General features: G+C 53.8%; 1 protein-coding gene across 4 annotated transcripts in view; it reads left to right on the top strand.

The window, feature by feature from the left end:
• The first annotated feature begins 8,796 nt into the window (after nucleotides 1-8,796).
• The window catches only part of tctn2 (tectonic family member 2), a 120,973-nt gene continuing 103,764 nt past the window's right edge, over nucleotides 8,797-26,005 (top strand). The window contains exons 1-3 of one of the 4 annotated variants that reach the window (XM_072512053.1): nucleotides 8,797-8,907; nucleotides 15,629-15,739; nucleotides 20,606-20,676. In XM_072512053.1, the coding sequence (XP_072368154.1) occupies nucleotides 8,823-8,907; nucleotides 15,629-15,739; nucleotides 20,606-20,676 (267 nt within the window). In that variant the 5' untranslated portion in view covers nucleotides 8,797-8,822. Of the gene's footprint in view, nucleotides 8,913-11,448; nucleotides 11,593-13,461; nucleotides 13,933-15,628; nucleotides 15,740-20,605; nucleotides 20,677-26,005 lie in introns of those variants that run through there. The other 3 variants (XM_072512207.1, XM_072511965.1, XM_072512127.1) reach the window with 3 other exon arrangements.

Here is a 26,005-nt window from a genome sequence, read left to right as displayed (position 1 = left end):
TTTGGATACAATACTCCAGTTGAGGCCAAACCAGTATTTTATAAAGGTTGATTATCACGTATTTGATTTTGTACCCAATACCTCTGTTTATAAGATCCTGTTTGTCTTTTTAACTGCTTTCTCAACCTGCCTTGTCAACTTCAGTAACTTGTGCATGGCAAAGCTGTGGTGTGGTGGTAGTGTCACATATAAACAAGGAGTAGGCCATTCGGCCCCTTGAACCTGCTCCGCCGCTGCTCAGCCGATCACGGCTGAACTGACAGTAACCTCAAATCTGTATCCCACTTACAGTAACCCCCGCCCCTATCTATCCACCTCTAACTTTAAAATATTCAGACTCTATTTCCACTGCCTCTTGAGGAAGCGAGTTCCAAAGACTGTGTACCCTCGGAGAAATAATTCCTCTTCATCTCTGTCTTAAGTTGGCGACCCCTTATTTTTTTAAGGGGCTAGCTTCTCCCACAAGGTGAAACATCCTCTCCACATCCACCCTGTCAACACCCCTCAGCATCTTGTATGTTTCAATCAAGTTGCCTCTTACTCTTCTAAACTCCAGCCGATACAAGCCGAGCCTGTCCAACCCTTCCTCACAAGATAACCCATTTCAATGGACTCTGGCTATAAAATAATTAATAATAATAAACTTTATTAGTGTCACAAGTAGGCTTACATTAACACTGCAATTAAGTTACTGTGAAAAGCCCCTAGTCGCCACATTCCACCGCCTGTTCGGGTACACCGAGGGAGAATTCAGAATGTCCAATTCACCTAACAGCGCGTCTTTCAGGGCTTGTGGGAGGAAACCGGAGCACCCAGAGGAAACCCACACAGACACGGGGAGAACGTGTAGACTCCACACAGTGACCCAAGCCGGGAATCGAACCTGGGAACCTGGAGCTGTGAAGCAACAGTGCTAACCACTGTGCTACCATAACGAATGGGAGCCGAGCAGAGTAGTCCCGGCTGGGACCTGAAGCTACTGTGTAAATAGTTGTTTATTAATAATAGCAGGTTTCTTTCCGATTCTCTTTGCGGATTACTCTGTGAATTGGCGACAAGGGTAAACGTGGAGCTACAGGCAGCACTGCTAACCTTTGGAAGCAGGGTCATCTCTACTCGTACTGCTGGAGTAAGGTTTGTACTGATTTCAAAATAATGCTCTTTGGGAGACTGGATGAATTCGATGGTAGCGTAGAAGTTTGGGTGCAATGCCCAGGGTCTATGACGTTTACGTTAATGATGGAAAGGGATAAGTATACACCGCAGGGCAAGAGTTATAGCTGGGGGAAGGGCAATTATGATGCCATTAGACGTGACTTGGGGGGGATAAGGTGGAGAAGTAGGCTGCAAGTGTTGGGCACACTGGATAAGTGGGGCTTGTTCAAGGATCAGCTACTGCGTGTTCTTGATAAGTATGTACTGGTCAGGCAGGGAGGAAGGCGTCGAGCGAGGGAACCGTGGTTTACCAAGGAAGTGGAATCTCTTGTTAAGAGGAAGAAGGAGGCCTATGTGAAGATGAGGTGTGAAGTTTCAGTTGGGGCGATGGATAGTTACAAGGTAGCGAGGAAGGATCTAAAGAGAGAGCTAAGACGAGCAAGGAGGGGACATGAGAAGTATTTGGCAGGAAGGATCAAGGAAAACCCAAAAGCTTTCTATAGGTATGTCAGGAATAAGCGAATGACTAGGGAAAGAGTAGGACCAGTCAAGGACAGGGATGGGAAATTGTGTGTGGAGTCTGAAGAGATAGGCGAGATACTAAATGAATATTTTTCGTCAGTATTCACTCAGGAAAAAGATAATGTTGTGGAGGAGAATGCTGAGCCCCAGGCTAATAGAATAGATGGTGTTGGCAATTCTGAACAGGCTGAAAATAGATAAGTCCCCGGGACCTGATGGGATTTATCCTAGGATTCTCTGGGAGGCCAGGGAAGTGATTGCTGGACCTTTGGCTTTGATTTTTATGTCATCATTGGCAACAGGACTATGCCAGAGGACTGGAGGTCAGCAAATGTGGTCCCTCTGTTCAAAAAGGGGAGCAGAGACAACCCCGGCAACTATAGACCGGTGAGCCTCACGTCTGTAGTGGGTAAAGTCTTGGAGGGGATTATAAGAGACAAGATTTATAATCATCTAGATAGGAATAATATGATCAGGGATAGTCAGCATGGCTTTGTGAAGGGTAGGTCATGCCTCACAAACCTTATTGAGTTCTTTGAGAAGGTGACTGAACAGGTAGATGAGGGTAGAGCAGTTGATGTGGTGTATATGGATTTCAGCAAAGCGTTTGATAAGGTTCCCCACGGTAGGCTATTGCAGAAAATACGGAGGCTGGGGATTGAGGGTGATTTAGAGATGTGGATCAGAAATTGGCTAGCTGAAAGAAGACAGAGGGTGGTGGTTGATGGGAAATGTTCAGAATGGAGTACAGTCACAAGTGGAGTACCACAAGGATCTGTTCTGGGGCCGTTGCTGTTTGTCATTTTTATCAATGACCTAGAGGAAGGCGCAGAAGGGTGGGTGAGTAAATTTGCAGACGATACTAAAGTCGGTGGTGTTGTCGATAGTGTGGTAGGATGTAGCAGGTTACAGAGGGATATAGATAAGCTGCAGAGCTGGGCTGAGAGGTGGCAAATGGAGTTTAATGTAGAGAAGTGTGAGGTGATTCACTTTGGAAGGAATAACAGGAATGCGGAATATTTGGCTAATGGTAAAGTTCTTGAAAGTGTGGATGAGCAGAGGGATCTAGGTGTCCATGTACATAGATCCCTGAAAGTTGCCACCCAGGTTGATAGGGTTGTGAAGAAGGCCTATGGAGTGTTGGCCTTTATTGGTAGAGGGATTGAGTTCCGGAGTCGGGAGGTCATGTTGCAGCTGTACAGAATTCTGGTACGGCCGCATTTGGAGTATTGCGTACAGTTCTGGTCACCGCATTATAGGAAGGACGTGGAGGCTTTGGAGCGGGTGCAGAGGAGATTTACCAGGATGTTGCCTGGTATGGAGGGAAAATCTTATGAGGAAAGGCTGATGGACTTGAGGTTGTTTTCGTTGGAGAGAAGGTTAAGAGGAGACTTAATAGAGGCATACAAAATGATCAGGGGGTTGGATAGGGTGGACAGTGAGAGCCTTCTCCCGCGGATGGAAATGGCTGGCACGAGGGGACATAACTTTAAACTGAGGGGTAATAGATATAGGACAGAGGTCAGAGGTAGGTTCTTTACGCAAAGAGTAGTGAGGCCGTGGAATGCCCTACCTGCTACAGTAGTGAACTCGCCAACATTGAGGGCATTTAAAAGTTTATTGGATAAACATATGGATGATAATGGCATAGTGTAGGTTAGATGGCTTTTGTTTCGGTGCAACATCGTGGGCCGAAGGGCCTGTACTGCGCTGTATTGTTCTATGTGCTATTTTTTCAGGGCTAAAGCTACAAGTGGAGATGAGCGACAGACAGTAATACTCTTGACTGCCTGTGGAGCCCCACCTTCAGCGTGATCAAGAGCCTCACGTACCCCACAAACCCGGACTTCAAGACCTTCGAGGAGCTGGTAATGCGAGTAGCAAACCATTATGACCCCAAGCCATCGGTCATTGTGAAACAGATGCCAGGGAGCCTGTTACCAAGTTCTTAATGTGTTTGAAGAAACTAGCTGAGTATTGCAATAATGGCCCTTCCCTGCCAAAGATGCTACAGGACCAATTGGTCTGTGGCAGAAACAATATGGCGACCAAACAAAAGTTACTGGCCGAGTCATTGATAGATTTGAAGGAAGCCGTAGAAATCTCCCTTTCAATGAAAGTGCAGAGAAGGGGGTGCAGGAATTCCAGAGGATGGACGTGAACAGTGCAGAACGTGCCCTGTCCTGGCATATGGCACCGCCCAAAATGGTAACCTGGAGCCACACCCTGAACCAATCACCACCAAGGTCAGGTCTGATGGTCTAAGACTGAGTCAGCCAGGTAGGATACGTCGACTGAAGGTGGGCCATTCCAGGTGATGCGGGGCATGCGGCGGAGAAGCCGAAGGGAGCAGAAACCGCAGAGCAGCCTACAAACCCACTATCCCACCCTCTGACAGTGCGGCACTCCCTCACTGTGTGGGTAGAGTTGAGGAACCACAAAGGCAAAAAAACCATAATGGGAGTTATGTACAGGCCTCCTAACAGTGGTCAGGACCAGGGGCACAAAATGCACCACGAAATAGAAAGTGCATGTCAGAAAGGCAAGGTCACAGTGATCATGGGGGACTTTAATATGCAAGTGGACTGGGTAAATAATGCTGCCAGTGGACCCAAGGAAAGGGAATTCATTGAATGTTTACAGGAGGGCTTTTTGGAACAGCTTGTGATGGAGCCCATGAGGGAACAGGCCATTCTGGACTTAGTGTTATGTAATGAGCCAGACTTGATTAAAGATCTTAAAGTAAGGGAGCACTTAGGAGGCAGTGATCATAATATGGTCGAATTCAATCTCCAATTTGAAAGAAAGAAGGTAGAATGAGATGTAAAGGTGTTACTATAAAGGTAACTACAGGGGCATGAGGGAGGAACTGACGAAAATCGACTGGGAGCAGAGCCTAGTGGGAAAGACAGTAGAACAGCAATGGCAGGCGTTTCTGGGAGTAATTGAGGACATAGTACAGAGGTTCATCCCAAAGAAAGGTTATCAGAGGGGGGATTAGGCAGCCATGGCTGACAAAGGAAGTTAGGGAATGCATCAAAGCAAAAGAGAAAGCCTATAATGTGGCAAAGACTAGTGGGAAGTCAGAAGATTGGGAAGGCTACAACAGAGGATAACAAAGAGAGAAATAAGGAAAGAGAGAATCAAATTTGAAGGTAGGCTAGCCAGTAACATTAGGAATGACAGTAAAAGTTTATTTAAATACATTAAAAACAAACGGGAGGCAAAAGTTGACATTGGGCCGCTCCAAAATGACGCTGGTAATTTTGTGATGGGAGACAAGGAAATAGCTGAGGAACTAAATAAGTACTTTGCGTCAGTCTTCACAGTAGAAGACATGAGTAATATCCCAACAATTCCGGAGAGTCAGGGGGCAGAGTTGAATATGGTAGCCATCACAAAGGAGAAAGTGCTAGAGAAACTAAGAGGTCTAAAAATTGATAAATCTCCGGGCCCAGATGGACTACATCCTAGAGTTCTAAAGGAGATAGCTGAAGAAATAGTGGAGGCGTTAGTTATGATCTTTCAAAAGTCACTGGAGTCCGGGAAAGTCCCAGAGGATTGGAAAATCGCTGTTGTAACCCCTCTGTTCAAGAAGGGAACAAGGAAAAAGATGGAAAATTATAGGCCAATTAGCCTAACCTCGGTTGTTGGCAAGATTCTAGAATCCATTGTTAAGGATGAGATTTCTAAATTCTTGGAAGTGCAGGGTCAGATTAGGACAAGTCAGCATGGATTTAGTAAGGGGAGGTCGTGCCTGACAAACCTGTTAGAGTTCTTTGAAGAGATAACAAATAGGTTAGACCAAGGAGAGCCAATGGATGTTATCTATCTTGACTTCCAAAAGGCCTTTGATAAGGTGCCTCACGGGAGACTGCTGAGTAAAATAAGGGCCCATGGTATTCGAGGCAAGGTACGAACATGGATTGACGATTGGCTGTCAGGCAGAAGGCAGAGAGTTGGGATAAAAGGTTCTTTTTCGGAATGGCAACCGGTGACGAGTGGTGTCCCGCAGGGTTCAGTGTTGGGGCCACAGCTGTTCTCTTTATATATTAACGATCTAGATGACGGGACTGGGGCATTCTGGCTAAGTTTGCCGATGATACAAAGATAGGTGGAGGGGCAGGTAGTATGGAGGAGGTGGGGAGGCTGCAGAAAGATTTAGACAGTTTAGGAGAGTGGTCCAAGAAATGGCTGATGAAATTCAACGTGGGCAAGTGCGAGGTCTTGCACTTTGGAAAAAAGAATAGAGGCATGGACTATTTTCTTAACGGTGACAAAATTCATAATGCTGAAGTGCAAAGGGACTTGGGAGTCCTAGTCCAGGATTCTCTAAAGGTAAACTTGCAGGTTGAGTCCGTAATTAAGAAAGCAAATGCAATGTTGTCATTCCTCTCAAGAGGCTTGGAATATAAAAGCAGGGATGTACTTCTGAAGCTTTAAAAAGCATTAGTTAGGCCCCATTTAGAATACTGTGAGCAATTCTGGGCCCCACACCTCAGGAAGGACATACTGGCACTGGAGCGGGTCCAGCGGAGATTCACACAGATGATCCCAGGAATGGTAGGCCTAACATACGATGAACGTCTGAGGATCCTGGGATTATATTCATTGGAGTTTAGGAGGTTGAGGGGATATCTAATAGAAACTTACAAGATAATGAATGGCTTAGATAGGGTGGATGTAGGGAAGTTGTTTCCATTAGCAGGGGAGACTAGGACCCGGGGGCACAGCCTTAGAATAAAAGGGAGTCACTTGAGAACAGAGATGAGGAGAAATTTCTTCAGCCAGAGAGTGGTGGGTCTGTGGAATTCATTGCCACAGAGGGCGGTGGAGGCCGGGACGTTGAGTGTCTTTAAGACAGAAGTTGATAAATTCTTGATTTCTCGAGCAATTAAGGGCTATGGAGAGAGAGCGGGTAAATGGAGTTGAAATAAGCCATGATTGAATGGCGGAGTGGACTCGATGGGCCGAATGGCCTTACTTCCGCTCCTATGACTTCTGGTCTTCTGACCGTCTGACAGTGCGGCACTCCCTCAGTATTGACCCTCTGACAGTGCGGCACTCCCTCAGTACTGACCCTCTGACAGTGTGGCACTCCCTCAGTACTGACCCTCTGACAGTGTGGCACTCCCTCAGTACTGACCCTCTGACAGTGCGGCTCTCCCTCAGTACTGACCCTCTGACAGTGCGGCACTCCCTCAGTACTGACCCTCTGACAGTGCGGCACTCCCTCAGAACTGACCCTCTGACAGTGCAGCACTCCCTCAGTACTGACCCTCTGACAGTGCAGCACTCCCTCAGTACTGACCCTCTGACAGTGCAGCACTCCCTCAGTACTGACCCACTGACAGTGCAGCACTCCCTCAGCACTGACCCTCTGACAGTGCGGCACTCCCTCAGTACTGACCCTCTGACAGTGCAGCGCTCCCTCAGTACTGACCCTCTGACAGTGCGGCACACCCTCAGTACTGACCCTCTGACAGTGCGGCGCTCCCTCAGTACTGACCCTCTGACAGTGCGGCGCTCCCTCGGTACTGACCCTCTGACAGTGCGGCGCTCCCTCGGTACTGACCCTCTGACAGTGCGGCACTCCCTCGGTACTGACCCTCTGACAGTGCGGCACATCCTCAGTACTGACCCTCTGACAGTGCGGCACTCCCTCAGTACTGACCCTCTGCCAGTGCTGCACTCCCTCGGTACTGACCCTCTGACAGTGCGGCACTCCCTCAGTACTGACCCTCTGACAGTGCGGCACATCCTCAGTACTGACCCTCTGACAGTGCGGCACTCCCTCAGTACTGACCCTCTGACAGTGCGGCACTCCCTCAGTACTGACCCTCTGACAGTGCGGCACTCCCTCAGTACTGACGCTCTGACAGTGCGGCACTCCCTCAGTACTGACCCTCTGACAGTGCGGCACTCCCTCAGTACTGACACTCTGACAGTGCAGCACTCCCTCAGTACAGACCCTCTGACAGTGCAGCACTCCCTCAGTACTGACCCTCTGACAGTGCGGCACTCCCTCAGTACTGACGCTCTGACAGTGCGGCACTCCCTCAGTACTGACCCTCTGACAGTGCGGCACTCCCTCAGTACTGACACTCTGACAGTGCAGCACTCCCTCAGTACAGACCCTCTGACAGTGCAGCACTCCCTCAGTACTGACCCTCTGACAGTGCGGCACTCCCTCAGTACTGACCCTCTGACAGTGCGGCACTCCCTCAGTACTGACCCTCTGACAGTGCAGCACTCTCTCAGTACTGACCCTCTGACAGTGCAGCACTCCCTCAGTACTGACCCTCTGACAGTGCAGCACTCCCTCAGTACTGACCATCTGACAGTGCAGCACTCCCTCAGTACTGACCCTCTGACAGTGCGGCACTCCCTCAGTACTGACCCTCTGACAGTGCGGCACTCCCTCAGTACTGACCATCTGACAGTGCAGCACTCCCTCAGTACTGACCCTCTGACAGTGCGGCACTCCCTCAGTACTGACCCTCTGACAGTGCGGCACTCCCTCAGTACTGACCCTCTGACAGTGCGGCACTCCCTCAGTACTGACCCTCTGACAGTGCAGCACTCCCTCAGTACTGACACTCTGACAGTGCGGCACTCGCTCAGTACTGACCCTCTGACAGTGCAGCACTCCCTCAGTACTGACCCTCTGACAGTGCGGCACTCCCTCAGTACTGACCCTCTGACAGTGCGGCACTCCCTCAGTACTGACCCTCTGACAGTGCGGCACTCCCTCAGTACTGACCCTCTGACAGTGCGGCGCTCCCTCAGTACTGACCCTCTGACAGTGCGGCACTCCCTCAGTACTGACCCTCTGACAGTGCAGCACTCCCTCAGTACTGACCCTCTGACAGTGCGGCGCTCCCTCAGTACTGACCCTCTGACAGTGCGGCACTCCCTCAGTACTGACCCTCTGACAGTGCGGCACTCCCTCAGTACTGACCCTCTGACAGTGCGGCCCTCCCTCAGAGTGCGGCCCTCCCTCAGTACTGACCCTCTGTGTTGAAGTTGTCCCGGTTTCCATCGCAACCGGCCGTGATTGATGGCGGGCTCTGATTGGTTTGTGCGGCGCACGGGCCAATGAGGGGCCTCCTTGTTGCCGGGTGCCGGCGCGGGGAATGTGAGAGATGGGCCGCCGGCTCCCGCTGCCCGCTTGGATTCTCCTCAGGATCTGCTGCAGCCTCCTGCTGGGGACGGGCCGCGGCCGCCTGGGTGAAGTGTGGTTACAGCCGGCGGAGCGGGGGCGGGTCGGGTGGTCGGTCGCTGGGTCGAGGGGAAGGGAGATTGAAGGGGGGGGGGGGGGCGGTAGGGGAGATCGGGGTAGGGGAGATCGGGGGGGGGTAGGGGAGATCGGGGGGGGGGTAGGGGAGATTGAAGAGGGGGTAGGGGAGATCAAAGGGGGGGGGTAGGGGAGATCAAAGGGGGGGTAGGGGAGATCGAAGGGGGGGTAGGGGAGATTGAAGAGGGGGTAGGGGAGATCAAAGGGGGGGTAGGGGAGATCGAAGGGGGGGAGGGGCGTGGGGGTAGGGGAGATGGGGTGGGGGGGTAGGGGCCGATCGAAGGGGGGGGTAGGGGAGATCGAAGGGGGGAGGGGCGTGGGGGTAGGGGAGATGGGGTGGGGGGGTAGGGCCGATCGAAGGGGGGGTAGGGGAGATCGAAGGGGGGGGTAGGGGAGATCGAAGGGGGGGTAGGGGAGATCGAAGGGGGGTAGGGAGATCGAAGGGGGGTAGGGGAGATCGAAGGGGGGGTAGGGGAGATCGAGGGGGGGGGTAGGGGAGAACGAAGGGGGGGAGGGGCGATGGGGTGGGGGGGGAGGGGCGATGGGGTGGGGGGGTAGGGGAGATGGGGTGGGGGGGCAGGGAGATCGAAGGGGGGTACGGGAGATCGAAGGGGGGGTAGGGGAGATCGAAGGGGGGAGGGGCGTGGGGTTGGGGAGATGGGGTGGGGGGGTAGGGCCGATCGAAGGGGGGGTAGGGGAGATCGAAGGGGGGGTAGGGGAGATCGAAGGGGGGGTAGGGGAGATCGAAGGGGGGGGTAGGGGAGATCGAAGGGGGGTAGGGGAGATCGAAGGGGGGTAGGGAGATCGAAGGGGGGGTAGGGGAGATCGAGGGGGGGGTAGGGGAGAACGAAGGGGGGGAGGGGCGATGGGGTGGGGGGGGTAGGGGAGATGGGGTGGGGGGGCAGGGGAGATCGAAGGGGGGTACGGGAGATCGAAGGGGGGGTAGGGGGAGATCGAAGGGGGGCAGGTGAGATCGAAGGGGCGGTAGGGGAGATCGAAGGGGCGGTAGGGGAGATCGAAGGGGGGGTAGGGGAGATGGGGTGGGGGGGTAGGGGAGATCGAAGGGGGGGTAGGGGAGATCGAAGGGGGGTAGGGGAGATCAAAGGGGGGTAGGGGAGATCGAAGGGGGGGGGGAGGGGAGAACGAAGGGGGGGGAGGGGCGATGGGGTGGGGGGGTAGGGGAGATGGGGTGGGGGGGTAGGGGAGATCGAAGGGGGGTACGGGAGAATGAAGGGGGGGGTAGGGGAGATCGAAGGGGGGGGTAGGGGAGAATGAAGGGGGGTAGGGGAGATCGAAGGGGGGGGTAGGTGAGATCGAAGGGGCGGTAGGGGAGATCGAAGGGGGGGGTAGGGGAGATGGGGTGGGGGGGTAGGGGAGATCGAAGGGGGGTGGTAGGGGAGATCGAAGGGGGTGTGGGGAGATCAAAGGGAGGGTAGGGGAGATCGAAGGGGGGGGTAGGGCAGATCGAAGGGAGGGTAGGGGAGATCGAAGGGAGGGTAGGGAGATCGAAGGGGGGTAGGTGAGATCGAAGGGGGGTTAGGGGAGATCGAAGGGGGGTGTAGGGGAGATCGAAGGGGTGTGTAGGGGAGATGGAAGGGGGGGTAGGGAAGATGGAAGGGGGGGTAGGGGAGATCGAAGGGTGGGGTAGGGAAATTGAAGGGGGGTAGGGGAGATGGGGTGGGGGTAGGGGAGATGGTGTGGGGGTAGGGGAGATGGGGTGGGGGGGGTAGGTGAGATGGGGTGGGGGGGTAGGGGAGATGGGGTGGGGGGTAGGGGAGATGGGATGGGGGAGGTAGGGGAGATGGGATGGGGGAGGTAGGGGAGATGGGATGGGGGAGGTAGGGGAGATGGGATGGGGGAGGTAGGGGAGATGGGATGGGTCGGGGAGGTGGGGGGGGTAGGGGAGATGGGGGGTGGGTAGGGGAGATGGGGGGTGGGTAGGAGAGATGGGTGGGTAGGTCAGATGGGTGGGTAGGAGAGATGGGGGGTGGGTAGGGCAGATGGGGTGGGGAGGTGGGTAGTGGAGATGGGGTGGGTAGGGGAGATGGGGTGGGGGGGTTTGTTGGGGAGATGGGGCTGGGGGTAGGGGTGGGGGGGGTAGGGGAGTTGGGGTGGGGGGGTAGGGGAGTTGGGGTGGGGGGTAGGGGAGATGGGAGGGGAGCAGGGGAGATGGGGTGGAGGGGAGTTGGGGTGGGGGGGGGTAGGGGAGATGGGGTAGGGGGGTTGGGGGAGATGGGGTGGGGGTAGGTGAGATTGGGAGGGGGGATGGGAGGGGAGATGGGGTGGGAGGGGGCAGGGGAGATGGGAGGTGGGGTAGGGGAGATGTGACGGGTGGGAGGGGAGATGTGATGGCGGGGGCGGGTAGGAGAGATGGAAGGGGGGTAGGGGAGATGTGACGGCGGGGGTGGGGGGGGGTAGGGGAGATGGGATGGGAGAGGGATGAGGGAGAGGAGTTGGTGGGTTTGGCTCTGGGCCGATTGGAAACGGGCTGTTGCGTGCTGTTGAGAGGTTGACAATGGGTAATATTGGTTCAGTGCGGCTGGGACTGGAGTGTGGATGGATGGGATGTACTAAAAACCAGTGCCTTGATGGGTCATGTCTTGGTGCCTGGACAGATGGTGGGTAGTTCCCCACTGCCTTGTACCAACATGTTCCACACTAGTAGCTTTTTAAAAAAATTAAGAGTACCCAATTCTTTTTTTTCCCAGTTACGGGGCAATTTAGCCTACCCTGCACATCTTTGGGTTGTGGGGTTGAGACCCACACAGATACTGGGAGAATGTGCAAACTCCACACGGACAGTGACAACACACCAGTAGTTGGTTAAACTCCTTTCATTTCTGGTTCAATTTTGGAGTCTCTGAAAAATTGCTATTTGGCACCTGAGCTCACTAGATTTGGGTTTTTGAGATTGATCTGCCTCTTTCGTCCCTGACCTTGTCTTGAAACTCATTTTTCTCGAGTATCTCGCAACAGTCCCTCTCTTCTGAGAAGACCTTTGATAGGGTACAGTGGGGTACTTGTGGGAGGTGCTGAAGAGGTTCGGGTTTGGGGAGGGATTCGTCAGGTGGGTTAGGCTGTTGTATGAGGTCCCGATGGAGAGTGTGGTCACGAACAAGAGGAGGTCCGAGTACTTTCGGTTGCATCGAGGGACGAGGCAGGGGTCCCCCCTGTCCCCCTGCTCTTCGCACTGGCAATGAACCCCTGGCTATGGCACTGAGGGAATCGAGGAACTGGAGGGGGCTGGTGCTGGGTGGGGAGGAGCATAGGGTGTCGCTCTATGCGGACGACTTGCTGCTATATATGGTGGACCCAGTGGGGGGAATGCCGGAGGTAATGAGGATCCTCAGGGAGTTTGGGGATTTCTCAGGGTACAAGCTCAACATGGGGAAGAGCGAGTTGTTCGTGGTTCACCCAGGGGACCAGGAGAGGGGGGATTGGCGCGCTCCCACTAAAAAGGGCGGAGAGGAGCTTCAGGTATTTGGGGGTCCAGGTGGCCAGGAGCTGGGGGTCCCTGCATAGACTTAATTTCACGAGGCTGGTGGAGCAAATGGAGGAGGAGTTCAAGAGGTGGGACGCGTGCCGCTGTCCCTGACGGGTGGGGTGCAGTCAGTCAAGATGGTGCTCCAAGGTTTTTGTTCCTGTTCCAGTGCCTCCCCATTCTTATCCCAAAGGCCTTCTTTAGGCAGGTCAACAGGAGCATAACGGGTTTGTGTGGGCGCGAGGGACTCAGAGGGTGAGAAGGGTGTTCCTGAGCGGAGTAGGGATGGGGGGGGCTGGCGCTGCCCAACCTCTGTGGGTACTACTGGGCCGCCAATGCGACGATGGTGCGCAAGTGGGTGATGGAGGGGGAGGGGGCGGCATGGAAGAGACTGGAGACGGCGTCCTGTGAGGGTACGAGCCTGGAGGCGCTGGCAACGGCGCCGCTGCCGCTCCCTCCAATGAGGTATACCACGAGCCCGGTGGTGGCGACTACCCTCAAAATTTGGGGGCAATGGAGGTGGCACAGGGGGAAGTGGGGTCCTCGGTGTGGACCCCGATACAGGGGAACCACCGGTTTGTCCCAGGGAGAATAGATGGAGGGTCTTCGGGGTGGCACAGGGCAGGGATAAGAAGGGTGGGGGACCTGTTTGTGGATGGGAAGTTCGCGAGCCTGGGTGAGCTGGAGGAGAAGTACGGGCTCCCCCCGGGAAACACCTTTAGGTATCTACAGGTACGGGCATTTGCCAGGCGGCAAGTGGTGGAATTCCCGCTGCTGCCGCCACGCACGGTACAGGACAGGGTGCTCTCGGGGGGTGGGTTGGAGGGGGGAATATTTCGGCAACATACCAGGTGATGCAGGAGGTGGAGGAGCTGAAGGTAAGTGGGAGGAGGAGTTGGGGGAGGAGATCGAGGAGGGGACATGAGTAGATGCCCTAGGGAGGGTGAACTCTTCCTCTTGTGCGCGAGGCTCAGCCTCATACAGTTTAAGTTGCTGCACAGGGCACACATGACCGGGACAGGAATGAGCCGTTTTTTCGGGGTGAGGAAAGGTATGTTAGGTGCTCAGGGAGACCAGCAAACCACACCATATGTTCTGGGTATGCCCAGTGATGGAGGAATTTTGGAAGGGCGGAGCGAGGACGATGTCGAGGGTGGTAGGATCCAGGGTCAAACTGGGCTGGGGGCTTGCAATATTTGGGGTTGCAGGGGAGCCGGGAGTGCAGGAGGCGACAGAGGCCGGTATTCTGGCCTTTGCGTCCCTGTAGCCCGGCGAAGAATTCTTCAGTGGAAGGAGGCGAGGTCCCCAAGCATGGAATCCTGGGTCAACAATATGGCGGGGTTTATTAAATTGGAGAGGGTGAAATTTGCCTTAAGGGGATCGGTACAAGGGTTTTTCAGGCGGTGGCAACCGTTCTTAGACTTCCTGGCAGAACGGTAGACAATGGTCAGCAGCAGCAGCAACCCGGGTGGGGGAGGTGGGTTCTCTTTATTTTTGTTTGTCTATCCTGGGGGATCTGAGGGGTGTATATATTTGCTATGTTTACTATGTGTTTCGGCGGGTGTTAATTTATTATTTATGTTTAGGTGGGAGGGGGCACTGGATTTTGTTTTGTTTTGTATTTAATTCAATTGGCTTCCTTTTACATTTTGTTGTTGATATTTTGTGAAAACTTTAATAAAAATTATTTAAAAAAACAATCCCTCTCTTAACTCCTCTTGCCCATGAGTCCCCCCTCCCTCTCTTTCAACCCTATTCCCACTAAACTGCTGATCACCCCACTTCCCTTCCTGGCTCCCAGGTCTGCCAATGTTGTGAACTGTCTTTCTCCTCGGATAATGTTACCCCTTTCCCTGAGAAATGTAAGAATAATAGGGAACTGATAGTCGGGGATTTCAATTTCCCCAATGTTAACTGGGATAGTCAAAGTATGAAAGGCTTAGAGGGGGTGAAATTCTGGAAATGCATCCAGGAGAACTTTTTATGCCAATACGTAGAAAGTCCTACAAGAGGTGGGTGTGTGCTAAACAATGTTTTAGGGAAGAAGCTGAGCAAATGGTTGAAGTTTCAGTGGGTGAGCATTTTGGTGAGAGTGACCATGACTCAATAGGATTTAAAATAGTTGTGATATTTGGGGTGTCGGAAGATCCGGGAGTCCAGGGGGCAAGAGAGGCTGATGACTTGGCCTTTGCCTCCCTGATAGCACGGAGACGGATCTTACTTGGATGGAGGGACTCGGAGCTGCCGAAAGCGGGGGTGTGGGTGAGCAACCTGGCGGAATTCCTGAGGCTGGAGAAAGTTCATCCTGAGGGGGTTGGTTGATGGGTTCACTCGGACGTGAAAGCCATACATTGACTTCTTTAAGGAGGATTGAGGAGTTAGCAAAAGGGGGGCTAGGGGTTAAAATGGGGAAGGCAAGACAGGAGAAGGAGGCAAAAGGGGGGGGGGGAGTGGATGTTTGTCATTTAAAACATTGTATAATTTAGCTTCTACTTCGGCTTGTTCATGTGAAAATGCCTGAACACAATATTTTTAACAGAAAAAGGTAGTTGTGAATTGGGACAAAGATGGGCGGGAAATAAAAGTTCTGAACTGGAGGAAGACCAATTTTAATAGTTTAAGACTGACAGCATCTGAGGACTGGGGTTCGATACCAGTCCCGGGTCACTGTGTGTTAAGAGTTGAGCCACATTGCTGTGGGTCTGGAGTCACATGTAGGTCAGACCAGGTAAGGACGGCAGATTTCCTTTCCTAAACGGGCATTAGTGAACAAGATGGGTTTTTACACAATTGACAATGGTTTCATGGTCATCATGAGACTTTTAATTCCAGATTTCAATTTAATTCAAGTTTCACCATCTGCAGTGGTTGGGTTTGAACCCGGGTCCCCAGAGCATTACTCTGGGTCTCTGGATTACTAACCCAGTGACAATGCCACTACCCCATCGCCTCTACCACGAGCCCCTTGAGAATCCTCTGCCATAATTGAGATCATAGCTTCCTGTGACTTAACTCCAATTATCCACCTTTGCCTCAAACCCCTGAATGCCCATGGTTCTGGGAAATGCCTAAGTACTTGAGGACTATAGTGTGACTATATGAGTGAATGGCCGCCTGTGCAGTAAGGTTCTTCGCTTTAATGGTATCAAGTAACTATTCTATTTTCCATTCAGTGTTCCAACCATCTTTCCTGATTGCATCTGGACCTGAGGTAAATGTGTACCTGGTGGGCGAAAGCAGCTCTTTGGCTCAAGTTGGCGTGGAAACAGTTGCTCCCACTGATGGTATGTCTTCCTTATTGTGGTTTACTGCTTCAGTAGTTTCAGAAGTGGGACAGTCAGTTTACAGAAATTATAATTGGGTTTAAATAACCTAGAAGAACCTTATTGCAAAATAGCAATTCACCCCAAAAATGACTCCGAGTTTCCCTCTGGTTTTTTGGGTGAGATCTAGACCTGGATTCATCTTTTGGGGGCTTGGGACTTCCACCCTGGTCAAGCCAATTTTTCTGCAGTTGGAAAATAAGCTTGGGTTCCTCCGAGATTGGGGCGCCTTTTGAAAGGGTGCCATGATCTCAAAGTGAGCTTGTGTGACTCAACATCTCCCATTGACAATGCAGACATGGGCAACCTCTCCCCCCTCAATCAAATGGTAGATTTGCCAAACGAACCACGTATGCGGGTGACCCTGCCCCTCACCACCTGACCCTCGCCCCCTATCCTGACCCTCGCCCCCTATCCTGACCCTCGCCCCTCACCACCTGACCCTCGCCCCCTATCCTGAACCTCGCCTCCTATCCTGACCCTCTTCCCCTATCCTGACCCTCGCCCCCTATCCTGACCCTCACCCCCTATCCTGACCCTCACCCCCTATCCTGACCCTCGCCCCCTATCCTGAACCTCGCCTCCTATCCTGACCCTCTTCCCCTATCCTGACCCTCGCCCCCTATCCTGACCCTCACCCCCTATCCTGACCCTCACCCCCTATCCTGACCCTCGCCCCCTATCCTGACCCTCGCCCCCTATCCTGACCCTCGCCCCCTATCCTGACCCTCGCCCCCTATCCTGACCCTCGCCCCCTATCCTGACCCTCGCCCCCTATCCTGACCCTCGCCCCTTATCCTGACCCTCGCCCCCTATCCTGAACCTCGCCCCCTATCCTGAACCTCTTCCCCTATCCTGACCCTCGCCCCCTATCCTGACCCTCGCCCCCTATCCTGACCCTCGCCCCCTATCCTGGATCTCGCCCCCTATCCTGACCCTCGCCCCCTATCCTGACCCTCGCCCCCTATCCTGACCCTCGCCCCCTATCCTGACCCTCGCCCCTTATCCTGACCCTCGCCCCCTATCCTGAACCTCGCCCCCTATCCTGAACCTCTTCCCCTATCCTGACCCTCGCCCCCTATCCTGACCCTCGCCCCCTATCCTGACCCTCGCCCCCTATCCTGGATCTCGCCCCCTATCCTGACCCTCGCCCCCTATCCTGACCCTCGCCACCTATCCTGACCCTCGCCCCCTATCCTGACCCTCGCCCCCTATCCTGACCCTCGCCCCCTATCCTGACCCTCGCCCCCTATCCTGACCCTCGCCCCCTATCCTGACCCTCGCCCCCTATCCTGACCCTCGCCCCCTATCCTGACCCTCGCCCCCTATCCTGAACCTCGCCCCCTATCCTGAACCTCGCCCCCTATCCTGAACCTCGCCCCCTATCCTGAACCTCTTCCCCTATCCTGACCCTCTTCCCCTATCCTGACCCTCGCCCCCTATCCTGACCCTCGCCCCCTATCCTGGATCTCGCCCCCTATCCTGACCCTCGCCCCCTATCCTGACCCTCGCCACCTATCCTGACCCTCGCCACCTATCCTGACCCTCGCCCCCTATCCTGACCCTCGCCCCCTATCCTGACCCTCGGCCCCTATCCTGACCCTCGCCCCTATCCTGACCCTCGCCCCTATCCTGACCCTCGCCCCTATCCTGACCCTCGCCCCTCCCCTGACCCTCGCCCCTCCCCTGACCCTCGCCCCTATCCTGACCCTCACCCCTCTCCTGACCCTCGCCCCTCTCCTGACCCTCGCCCCTCTCCTGACCCTCGCCCCTCTCCTGACCCTCGCCCCACTCCTGACCCTCGCCCCACTCCTGACCCTCGCCCCACTCCTGACCCTCGCCCTTACCCTGACCCCCCTCGCCCTTACCCTGACCCCCCTCGCCCTTACCCTGACCCCCCTCGCCCTTACCCTGACCCCCCTCGCCCCTACCCTGACCCCCCTCGCCCCTACCCTGACCCCCCTCGCCCCTACCCTGACCCCCCTCGCCCCTACCCTGACCCCCCTCGCCCCTACCCTGACCCCCCTCGCCCCTACCCTGACCCCCCTCGCCCCTACCCTGACCCCCCTCGCCCCTACCCTGACCCCCCTCGCCCCTACCCTGACCCCCCTCGCCCCTATCCTGACCCCCCTCTCCCCATCTCCCCCCCCCCCCCTCCAAAAGCTTATTTAAATTGAAAATGCCGGCCGCGATATGCTTTTAAACGGAATGACGCAGTCTTCTGGCCAGAAGGCGGTCGCAGAGAGCAGGTCATGCGCCTGGCATGTACACTGACATCATGCGCCCTGTACATCTGTGGTTTTGGTACAAATTCAGGGTGGAGAGATTCCTCCATTTTCTAGCTGTGAGCAAGCAAGGCAACTGGGCTGTGAAAAACTGAAGATAGATTGTTTAGTTATAAGGAAGAGAAGGCCAGAGACACAAACAGGCATGGATCTCACAACTGAATCTGTTGGAGAGAGCTGCTCGGAGAGTCCACAGCAGGACAGAGCAGCTCTGTACAGAACTCCAGAGCTTCTGGTGAACAACCAACAAAGAAAAGACTGAAATCGGGAGCAATGGGATGAGAAAAATATTGGCCTATTTCTGCTCCTATGTCTTATGATCTTATAAGCCTACTTGTGACAATAATAAAGATTGTTATAATTATAAAGATGAGTTTGTGAGGTATGGCTTTGTTAATTTTTTCAATTTCTAATCTTTTCAATTCTAAACAAATTGAACCTCAAATAGCAAGGGAAGAATGATTTTTAAAAAAATATATATTTTTATTCTCCTTTTTCACATTTTCTCCCAAATTTACACCCACCAACAATAAACAATAATCAGTAACGAAAGCAATGCCAATCCCCATATCAATAACAACAATCCCATCCTCCCACCAAACCCCCAAACAGCAGCCCGCATGTTACCATAAACAAATAACGAAAAGGAATCAGGAATCACCCATAGTCACCCTTAACACATACAGTCCCTCTCCCCCCAACCCTCCCAGCCCCCCACTCCCCCAATGTTCGATGTGATCCAATTTTCGAAAGTGCATAATGAATAACGCCCATGAATTGGGGCTGGTTTAGCACAGTGGTCTAAGACAGCTGGCTTGTAATGCAGAACAAGACCAGCAGCGTGGGTTCAATTCCCGTACCAGCCTCCCTGACCAGGCGCCGGAATATGGCGACTAGGGGCTTTTCACAGTAACTTCATTGAAGCCTACTTGTGACAATAAACAATTATTATAAGACCCCCTCCATCCTTCCCCTCAGTTCAAACTTCACCTTCTCAAGAGTTAAGAATTCCAGCAGGTCCGCCCGCCATGCCAGGCCACAGGATGGAGAGGTTGCTCTCCATCCCACCAGGATCCACCTTCGGGCGATCAATGAGGCGAAGGCTACAACATCTGCCCCCGCACCCGTTTCCAACCCCGACTGGTCCCAACACCCTGAATATGGTCTCCCGAGGTGCCGGGTCCAGTTTCACGTGCACCACTTTAGAGATTACCCTAAAAACCTCCTTCCAGTAATCCTCCAGCTTTGGACAGGACCAAAACATATGAATGTGACCCCCCCCCCCCCCCCCCCCCGCAACGTTCACACGTCTTCTACCCCCTCAAAGAGCCGGCTCATCATCGCCCTCGTGAGGTGTGCTCTATATACCACCTTCAGCTGTATCAGCCCCAACCTCGCGCACGAGGTGGAGGCGTCACTCTCTGGAGCATCTCACACCAGAACGTTCTCCCAACTCTTCCTCCCACTTTGCTTTGATACCTTCCAGTGGGGCCTTCTCTTCCAAAATAGCTCCGTAAACCACCAACACTACCCCCTTCTCCAGGTCCCCTTGTTGTCAGCACCTCCTCCAGCAATATGGAGGCTGGCTCCACTGGATAGCTCTATCTCCTTCCTGGCAAAATCTCGAACCTGCATGTATCTAAACATTTCCCCCTGCTCCTGCCCATACTTTGCTCCTAGCTCCTCCAATCCTGCAAACCGACTCCCAAGAAACGAAATCTTCTGCATCAAGATATGTAATTCTCATTTTAAAATTGTTCTGCCTCCACCCTTGTAATCTGTGCACTGGGACTACACTAGTCAGGTGATCAGTGCTAATTGCAACTTGTCCTGTAATGGGTTCAGGCACCTGATAAGGTTGCAGCCATGTAAGGGGAGCAGCAACTTGCATTTGTGTAGTGACTTTAACAAGAAATAAAACATCTCAATCACATCACAGTTGAAGATCAGACCCGTATTGGAGGACTAATGTTCTATGTTGGGAGAAGTGTCTGAAGGTGTCGATGAAGATCTGGGTTTCGAGAAGGATTTTGAAAGTGTGTGCTTGTGTACAAACGGTTTCTCTCTATTTACATCTTCCGTTATTTGGGGAGTCTCGGACTAAAGTTATTAGTGTAAAAAAAGTGGGGAAAGATTGGTGTTGGATCAATTGTTGGTGTTAAAACTTGAGATTGATAATTTTTTGTTGACCAGAGGTATTAAGGAATAATGAGAATAAGCAAATATGTGGGATTAGGTCACAGATCAGATAATCTACTTTTTGTGATAAATATTGGTCAGGACATTGGTGGAAAACTCCCTGTTACTCTTTGAAATCGTGCTGGGGATCTATCACATCTGTCTGCATATAATCCGAAAGATGGCACCTCCAACAGTGCAGTGCTCCCTCAGTACTGCACTGGACTGTCAGCGTAAAGTTTTGTGCTCAAACCCTGGAGTGGACTAACGTGGGAAGTTGGGTGGTCAGTGGTTTAGAGGAAATTGGGATCAAGAGAACAGGGATCAGTCTCATGAGTAAACTTTTGGTTTGTTTTCCATTTAGATTTGACCCAATCTACCTGTGTGACGACAAGAGCCGCTGATCAGTGGATACTGACTACCTCTGTTGATGAGGTTAGTGTAGTGATCTGTACATCTGTACATACATCGGCACATACACCAGGGACTACAGACAGATGTAACAGCCACAGCATCACTAGAGGGCAGCATATCAAGGGTCCATTCCAAAGGAGGATCCGCCTCTTTCAGAAGCACAGGGCTAGTGAGCAGCAGACAGAGAAAGCTCAGCATAGGCAGTTTACCTTAGCTTCACTGGTCATACCTCTTGACTATTATATCTAGCTCTGGAAACAGACGAACCTGGAGCACTGGGGGAGGCCGCATTGCTTACGGCTGAAGAAATAACTAAGGTGATGGCTGCGGAATTCGAAAGGCAGTTTACAAAATACATGGAGACAATGAGAAAGGAGATGAGGGAGGTTTTGAGTGTGCTGGTGGAGGAGACAATTTCCCCGGTGACGATAGCGGTGGCGAGCGCAGTGGCGGAGGTGTGGAAGCAAGGGGAGGCGCTGAAGGAAGTGGAGGAGACATTATTGCAGCACGGTGATCAACTTACCTCGATGGGGAAGGAGATGCGGAAGGTGATGGAGATTAACAAGGATCTGCGAGGAAAAATGGAAGACCTGGAAAACAGATCCAGGCGACAGAATTTGAGGATTGTGGGGCTGCCCGAAAAGAGTTGAAGGACCGAGGCCGACTGAGTATTTTGCCGCGATGCTGGTGAAACTATTGGGGGAGGGGGAGGATCCCTCCCGATATGAACTGGATCGGGCTCATCGGTCGTGGAGGCCTGTATCAAAGGCGAGTGAGCCGCCAAGGCCAGTGACTCTGTGCTTCCGTAGGTACAGTGTGAAGGAGAAGGTCCTGTGCTGGGCCAAGTAGAAGCGGGTGGTGCAGTGGGCTGGAGCTGGTAAATGTGTATACGTGAATCGAGTTGCTGCTGCTAAGATCAAGGAGGAGCTGGAGCGAGTGGGGTGGGTCGAGACGGGGGTATGCCACTGTGGGGAACGGGCCAGGTGTGGGGTGCGGGCGCGTGGCTGGCCGAGGAGGGGTCATGGCTAGTCGGTGGGGGAGGGGGGCGGGTAGCCCCCTGATCCGGCTGATAACCTGGAATGTAAGGGGACTGAATGGGCCGGTTAAGCGGGCCCGGGTGTTCGTGCACCTGAAGGAGCTGAAGGTGGATGTGGTTATGCTCCAGGAGACACACCTGAAGGTGGCAGACCAGGTAAGACTGAGGAAAGGGTGGGTAGGTCAGGTGTTTCACTCGGGGCTAGATGCCAAAAATCGAGGGGTGGCGATCTTGGTGGGAAAGAAGGTGTTATTTGAGCGTCGAGCATTGTGGCAGATAATGACGGTAGGTACATAATGGTAAGTGGTAAGTTGCAGGGAGAGAGGGTGGTACTGGTCAATGTGTATGCTCCGAACTGGGACGATGCGGGTTTTATGTGGCGTATGTTGGGTCGGATCCCAGACTTGGAAGTGGGGGGCCTGATAATGGGGGGAGACTTTAACACGGTGTTGGATCCTGCACTGGATCGCTCCAGGTCTAGGACGGGTAGGAAGCCGGCGGTGGCTAGAGTGTTGAGGGGATTTATGGACCAAATGGAGGGGTGCACCCTTGGAGATTTGCAAGGCCGGGGGCTAGAGAATTTTCATTCTTCTCACATGTCCATAAGGCTTATTCTTGAATCGACTTTTTCATTTTGAGTAGGGCGCTGATAGCGAGAGTAGAGGATACCGAGTATTCGGCAATAGCCATTTCGGACCACGCCCCGCATTGGGTGGACTTTGAGATGGGGGAGGAGAGGGACCAGCACCCGCTGTGGCGCTTGGAGGTGGGGCTGTTGGCAGACGAGGAGGTGAGCGAGCGGGTCCGAGGAAGTATAGAGAGGTACTTGGAGACCAATGACACCGGGGAGGTCTGAGTGGGGATGGTATGGGAGGCACTGAAGGCGGTGGTGAGGGGAGAGCTGATCTCCATCAGGGCTCACAAGGAGCGGGGGGGAGAGGGAGAGGCTGGTGGGGGAGATGGTGAGGGTAGACAGGAGGTATGCGGAAGAACCTGAGGAAGGATTGTTGAGGAAGAGGCGCAGCCTCCAGGCCGAATTCGACCTGTTGACCGCCAGGAAGGCGGAGGTGCAGTGGAGGCAGGCCCAGGGGGCGGTCTACGACTATGGGGAAAAGGCAAGCCGGATGCTGGCGCATCAGCTTCGGAAGCGGGACGCAGCTAGGGAGATCGGGGGAGTTAAGGACAGGGGAGGGAGCGTGGTGCGGAGTGGGGTTGGCATCAATGGGGTCTTCAGGGACTTTTACGAGGAATTGTACCGATCCGAGCCCCCACGGGAGGAGGGAGGGATGGGCCGTTTCCTGGACCAATTGAGGTTTCCAAAGGTGGAAGAGGGACTGGTGGCAGGACTGGGGGCCCCGATTGGGCTGGAGGAGCTGATCAAAGGGATAGGAAGCATGCAGGCGGGGAAGGCACCGGGGCCGGACGGTTTCCCGGTTGAGTTCTATAAAAAATATATGGACCTGTTGGGCAGGCTGTTAGTTAGGACCTTCAATGAGGCAAGGGAGGGGGGGCTTTACCCCCGACGATGTCCCGGGCACTGATCTCCTTGATCCTGAAGTGGGACAAGGATCCCCTGCAATGTGGGTCTTACAGACTGATTTCCTTGCTAAATATAGATGCCAAGGTGCTGGCGAAGGTCTTAGCCACGAGGATTGAGGATTGTGTGCCGCAGATCATCCACGAAGACCAGACGGGGTTCGTGAAGGGGAGGCAGTTGAACGTGAATGTGCAGAGGCTTTTGAACGTTATCATGATGCCGGCGAGGGAGGGGGAGGCGGAGATAGTGGTGGCGATGGACGCTGAGAAAGCCTTCGATAGGGTAGAGTGGGGGTACCTGTGGGAGGTGCTGAAGAGGTTCGGGTTTGGGGAGGGGTTTGTCAGGTGGGTTAGGCTGTTGTATGAGGTCCCGATGGCGAGTGTGGCCACAAATAGGAGGAGGTCCGAGTACTTTCGGTTGCGCCAAGGGACGAGACAGGGGTGTCCCCTGTCCCCCCTGCTCTTCGCACTGGCGATTGAACCCCTGGCTATGGCACTGAGAGAGTCGAGGAACGGAGGGGGTTGGTGCGGGGTGGGGAGGAGCATAGGGTGTCGCTTTATGCGGACGACCTGCTGCTCTATGTGGCGGACCCGGTGGGAGGAATGCCAGAGGTAATGAGGATCCTTAGGGAATTCGGGGACTTTTCGGGGTACAAGCTCAATATGGGGAAGAGCGAGCTGTTCGTAGTCCAGCTAGGGGACCAGGAGAGGGGGATTGGCGAGCTCCCACTAAAAAGGGCGGAGAGGAGCTTCAGATATTTGGGGGTCCAGGTGGCCAGGAGCTGGGGGGGCCCTGCATAGGCTTAACTTTACAAGGCTGGTGGAGCAAATGGAGGAGGAGTTCAAGAGGTGGGACGCGCTGCCGCTGTCCCTGGCGGGTAGGGTGCATTCAATCAAAATGACGGTGCTCCCAAGGTTTTTGTTCCTGTTCCAGTGCCTCCCGGTTTTTTATCCCAAAGGCTTTTTTCAGGCGGGTTAACAGGAGTATAAAGGGGTTGTGTTGGCGCGAGGGACTCCGAGGGTGAGAAGGGTGTTCCTAGAGCGGAGTAGAGATGGGGGGGGCTGGCGCTGCCCAACCTCTGTGGGTACTACTGGTCCGCCAATGCGACGATGGTGCGCAAGTGGGTGATGGTGGGAGAGGGGGCTGCATGGAAGAGGCTGGAGACGGCGTCCTGTGTGGGTACGAGTCTGGGGGCGCTGGCAACGGCGCCGCTGCCGCTCCCTCCAAGGAGGTATACCACGAGCCCGGTGGTGGTGTCGGCCCTCAAAATTTGGGGGCAGTGGAGGTGGCATAGGGGGGAAGTTAGGGCCTTGGCGTGGTCCCCATTACGGGGGAACCACCGGTTCACCCCAGGAAGAACAGGTGGAGGGTTTTCGGGGTGGCACAGGGCAGGGATACGAAAGTTGGGGGACCTGTTTGTGGACGGGAAGTTCGCGAGCTTGGGTGAGCTGGAGGAGAAGTACGGGCTCCCCCCCGGGGAACACCTTCAGGTACTTACAGGTAAGGGCGTTTGCCAGACGGCAGGTGGTGGAATTCCCACGGCTACTGCCACACACAGTACAGGACGGTGCTCTCGGGGGGGGGGGGGGGAGGGGGGAAGATCTCGGAAACTTACCAGGTGATGCAGGAGGAGGAGGAGGCCTCGGTGGTGGAGTTGAAAGGTAAGTGGGAGGAGGAGTTGGGAGAGAAGATCGAAGAGGGGACGTGGGCAGATGCCCTAGGGAGGGTGAACTCTTCCTCTTCGTGCACGAGGCTCAGCCTCATACAGTTTAAGGTGCTGCACAGGGCACACATGACCGGGACAAGGATGAGCAGGTACTTTGGGGGTGAGGACAGGTGTGTTAGGTGCTCAGGGAGCCCAGCAAATCACACCCATATGTTCTGGGCATGCCCAGCGCTGGAGGAATTTTGGAAGGGCGCAGCGCGGACAATGTCGAGGGTGGTAGGATCCAGGGTCAAACTGGGCTGGGGGCTCGCAATATTTGGGGTGGCAGAGGAGCCGGGAGTGCAGGAGGCGAAAGAGGTCGGAATTCTGGCCTTTGCGTACCTGGTAGCCCGGCGAAGGATTCTCCTTCAGTGGAAAGATACGAGGCCCCCAAGCGTGGAATCCTGGTTCAGCGATATGGCAGGGTTCATTAAATTGGAGAGGGTGAAATTCGCCTTGAGAGGGTCGGTACAAGGGTTCTTTAGGCGGTGGCAACCGTTCTTAGACTTTCTGGCAATGGCAGCAGCAGCTCGGGGGGGGGGGGGGTTACTTTATTTTTGTTTATGTTATTTACACTGGAAGGGTCTGAGGGGGTGTATACACCTGTTGTCTTAAGTCGGGGTGTTAATGTTAATTTATTATTTAGGTACAGGGGGGGAGGGGTTTGGGGGGTTGCTTTTTTAGATTGTGTTTTGTACTTAACCCTGTTGGGTTCTTTTTTCTTTCTCATTTTGTTATTGATATTTTATGAAAACCTTTAATAAAAATTATTTAAAAAATCAAAAAACATTAGCAAGGTGCAGTGCGGCATTGTATATCCAGCGAAGCTGAGGGCGACTTACAAGCTCAAGGACTTTTATTTTGGAACGGCGGAAGCAGCGGAGGAGTTTGCGAAGGCAGAAAGACTGTGGCAGAACTGAGATATTGAGGAATGGCCATGTGCCGATGTAACCTCATGACTGTATTTTCTTCTTTTTTTGTTTCACTGCGTGCGGGTGTATGGGCTAATGGAGCCAATGTTGTATATATTTGGACAAGGAAAGTGATGGGACTTTCACTCGAAATGAGGGCT

The sequence above is a fragment of the Scyliorhinus torazame genome, chromosome 1 (genome assembly GCF_047496885.1).
Source record: "Scyliorhinus torazame isolate Kashiwa2021f chromosome 1, sScyTor2.1, whole genome shotgun sequence".
Lineage (NCBI taxonomy): Eukaryota > Metazoa > Chordata > Chondrichthyes > Carcharhiniformes > Scyliorhinidae > Scyliorhinus > Scyliorhinus torazame.
This window is presented reverse-complemented; position numbering and strand designations above follow the sequence as displayed.